Raw genomic sequence first — 2,649 nt, 5'->3', positions numbered from 1 at the left:
ACTCCATAGAACAGGGGCTGCGTTCAGTCAGTAATCCTCAAGTAAGAATGTTCTTATTGTAGTTTCTCATAGAATTTAAAGACAGGGCACAGTAAGACCCTTGATTCGATCCAGGAGAGATCCCATGATGCCAGGAGCTACAAGTTTTGACTACTGAGGTGGTCTGGCCAATGGTCCCAGCTCCTGGAAGTCACAGTCAGGTTGGGACAGCCTAGGGATGGATCTGTATGATGACACTGAATTGGGGCCTGCAGACTCCACACTGCTCAGGCCATGAATCGTACCCCTTGACACTGTGGTCAAACAACACAAAGTGGACGCCCTTCTTGATGCTGGTGAATGCATGCATGATCCGAAAGGAGAAACTGCCTGTCCGTGGCCGGATGGAAAAACGTTTATGGAAGAAATAATGCGAGATGGCATAGTTGGCATCTAGAAGCTTGAAGACTACCTGATACATCTGATCACTGCCTTGTTGTTCTGTCCAGCAGTGACAGACAGAAATCCAAATCTTTCCACTATCCAGGAGTTCCCGACACAGACCCTCCTCCTCCATGTCCGAAATTTCTCCCTTGTACCAACACCTGTAGGCAAGACTGTAGCTCGTCTCCCCAGAAGTCTTCAGTCTGACACCCAAGTCTTCCTCTTCCTCCGAGCCATTGCTACCGTTCAGCATCATACAGTTCCAGAGGTCTTTGCTCGGGGTGTTCGCGGTGAGCTTGCGTCCTATGGGTCTGAGCTCGCAGAAGCGGCCCAGGATGCAGGGCCTGGGGTTGTCAGCAGGGGGCAGGCAGATGAGGATGACAGGCCACAGGTCGGGGTGTTTCCAGGGCAGGATGCTCCGCCATAGGTCCCAGCCGTCCACCAGGTCTCGCCAGTGCTGGCACACCGGGCGGCAGTGCCAGAGCAGCATGCTTGGAGGCAGGTAGCTCAGCACCTTCCGGAGCATCTCGATGGGCAGTTGGTTCAGGCTCGGAGCCTCCTGTGGTTCGCGGTGCGGAGCTGGGATGCGGGAGAGCAGGCCCCAGGAGGTTGAGACACCCATGGTCTCCTCACCAGGCCCCGCAGCTGCTGCCGCCTGCATCTCAGCCAGTGCTCCTCACCAGTGGGCCTTAACCTTGCCTCAGCTCTTCGTTATTCTTTATACAAGTATATTTATTCCTGCTTACATGTGTGCATGGTTAGTCTGCGACACTTTGGACTGTAGCCCACCAGGCTCCTGCTTTCAGCATGCACACCTGAAAAGGAATAAGTGTGTGCTCCTCTTCCCCTCACTCCCCTCTCTGTAGTCTAGGAGACAGTGAGGTCTACCGGTTAGTGTGAATGTAGAGTTGGAAAATTCATGTTGAACATGACCTGATTGTTCCAAGTCTTCAAGATTTCTTACTTTTGAATTTTATATTCTTTTAAGAAATTATTCATTTACATTTTTTAGAACATTTTTATTTTTACTTTATACCATCAGTAATATGTAATCATAAATTTTTGATTTTACAATGCTTCCATTACATAATAATCACAAAATACAGGAAACGAGGTAGAAAATTTTAAGGAATAATATGGACAGATATAATTTTGGTTGTTGTACCAAATTCCACCAGTGGCAGACAGAAAGGTTTAGAAAAATTAAGAAGTGACATGGGGAATAAGCTGATCCCAAGGGTAAATAGTATTTTCTATTTTAAGAGCACTGTTTTTTTATAACAAGGAATTATTATAGTTAATATATTAGTTAATATATAGTTATATATTATATTATACATATTATATTATTATATATATTAAGTAATAACATTATTATTTTATTATATCAGATATATTATATTTATTATGCATTATATAATAATAAATATTATTACATACTATATAATATTACATAAATAATAAAATATATAATATATGACATATTATTAAATATTATATAATATATTATTATATTATATACATTATATACTATTAACTAGAGACTGGTTCCAAATAGGAAAAGGAGTATGTCAAGGCTGTATATTGTCACCCTGCTTATTTAACTTATATGAAGAGTACATCATGAGAAATGCTGGGCTGGAAGAAGCACAAGCTGGAATCAAGATTTCCGGGAGAAATATCAATAACCTCAGATATGCAGATGACACCACCCTTATGGCAGAAAGTGAAGAGGAACTAAAAAGCTTGATGAAAGTGAAAGAGGAGAGTGAAAAAGTTGGCTTAAAGCTCAACATTCAGAAAACGAAGATCATGGCATCTGGTCCCATCACTTCATGGGAAATAGATAGGGAAATGGAAATAATGTCAGACTTTATCTTTTTGGGCTCCAAAATCACTGCAGATGGTGACTGAAGCCATGAAATTAAAAGACGCTTACTCCTTGGAAGGAAAGTTATGACCAACCTAGACAGCATATTGAAAAGCAGAGACATTACTTTGCCAACAAAGGTCCGTCTAGTCAAGGCTATGGTTTTTCCAGGGGTCATGTATGGATGTGAGAGTTGGACTGTGAAGAAAGCTGAGCGCTGAAGAAGTGATGCTTTTGAACTGTGGTGTTGGAGAAGACTCTTGAGAGTACCTTGGATTGCAAGGAGATCCAACCAGTCCATTCTGAAGATCAGTCCTGGGAGTTCTTTGGAAGGACTGATGCTAAAGCTGAAACGC

The 2,649-nt window shown here is 42.5% G+C and overlaps 1 protein-coding gene across 1 annotated transcript; it reads right to left on the bottom strand.

Moving 5' to 3' along the window:
• Positions 1-211: 211 nt before the first annotated feature.
• Positions 212-1,102, bottom strand: LOC147343934 (F-box only protein 27-like). Its single transcript, XM_086378150.1, has one exon. The coding sequence runs from the start codon at positions 1,082-1,084 to the stop codon at positions 212-214; it is 873 nt and encodes a 290-aa protein (XP_086234276.1). The 5' UTR covers positions 1,085-1,102.
• Positions 1,103-2,649: the final 1,547 nt, after the last annotated feature.

This window comes from Bos grunniens, chromosome 26 (assembly GCF_055505025.1).
Source record: "Bos grunniens cultivar Pamir isolate PY7600 chromosome 26, Bosgru_T2T1.0, whole genome shotgun sequence".
Classification (NCBI taxonomy): domain Eukaryota; kingdom Metazoa; phylum Chordata; class Mammalia; order Artiodactyla; family Bovidae; genus Bos; species Bos grunniens.
The sequence above is the reverse complement of the archived record's forward strand: the minus strand, read 5'-3'. Positions and strand labels throughout refer to the sequence as shown.

Coding starts and splice junctions, on each gene's coding strand:
- LOC147343934 (XM_086378150.1), bottom strand. CDS start 1,084: ATGCAGGCGGCAGCAGCTGCGGGGCCTGGTGAGGAGACCATGGGTGTC.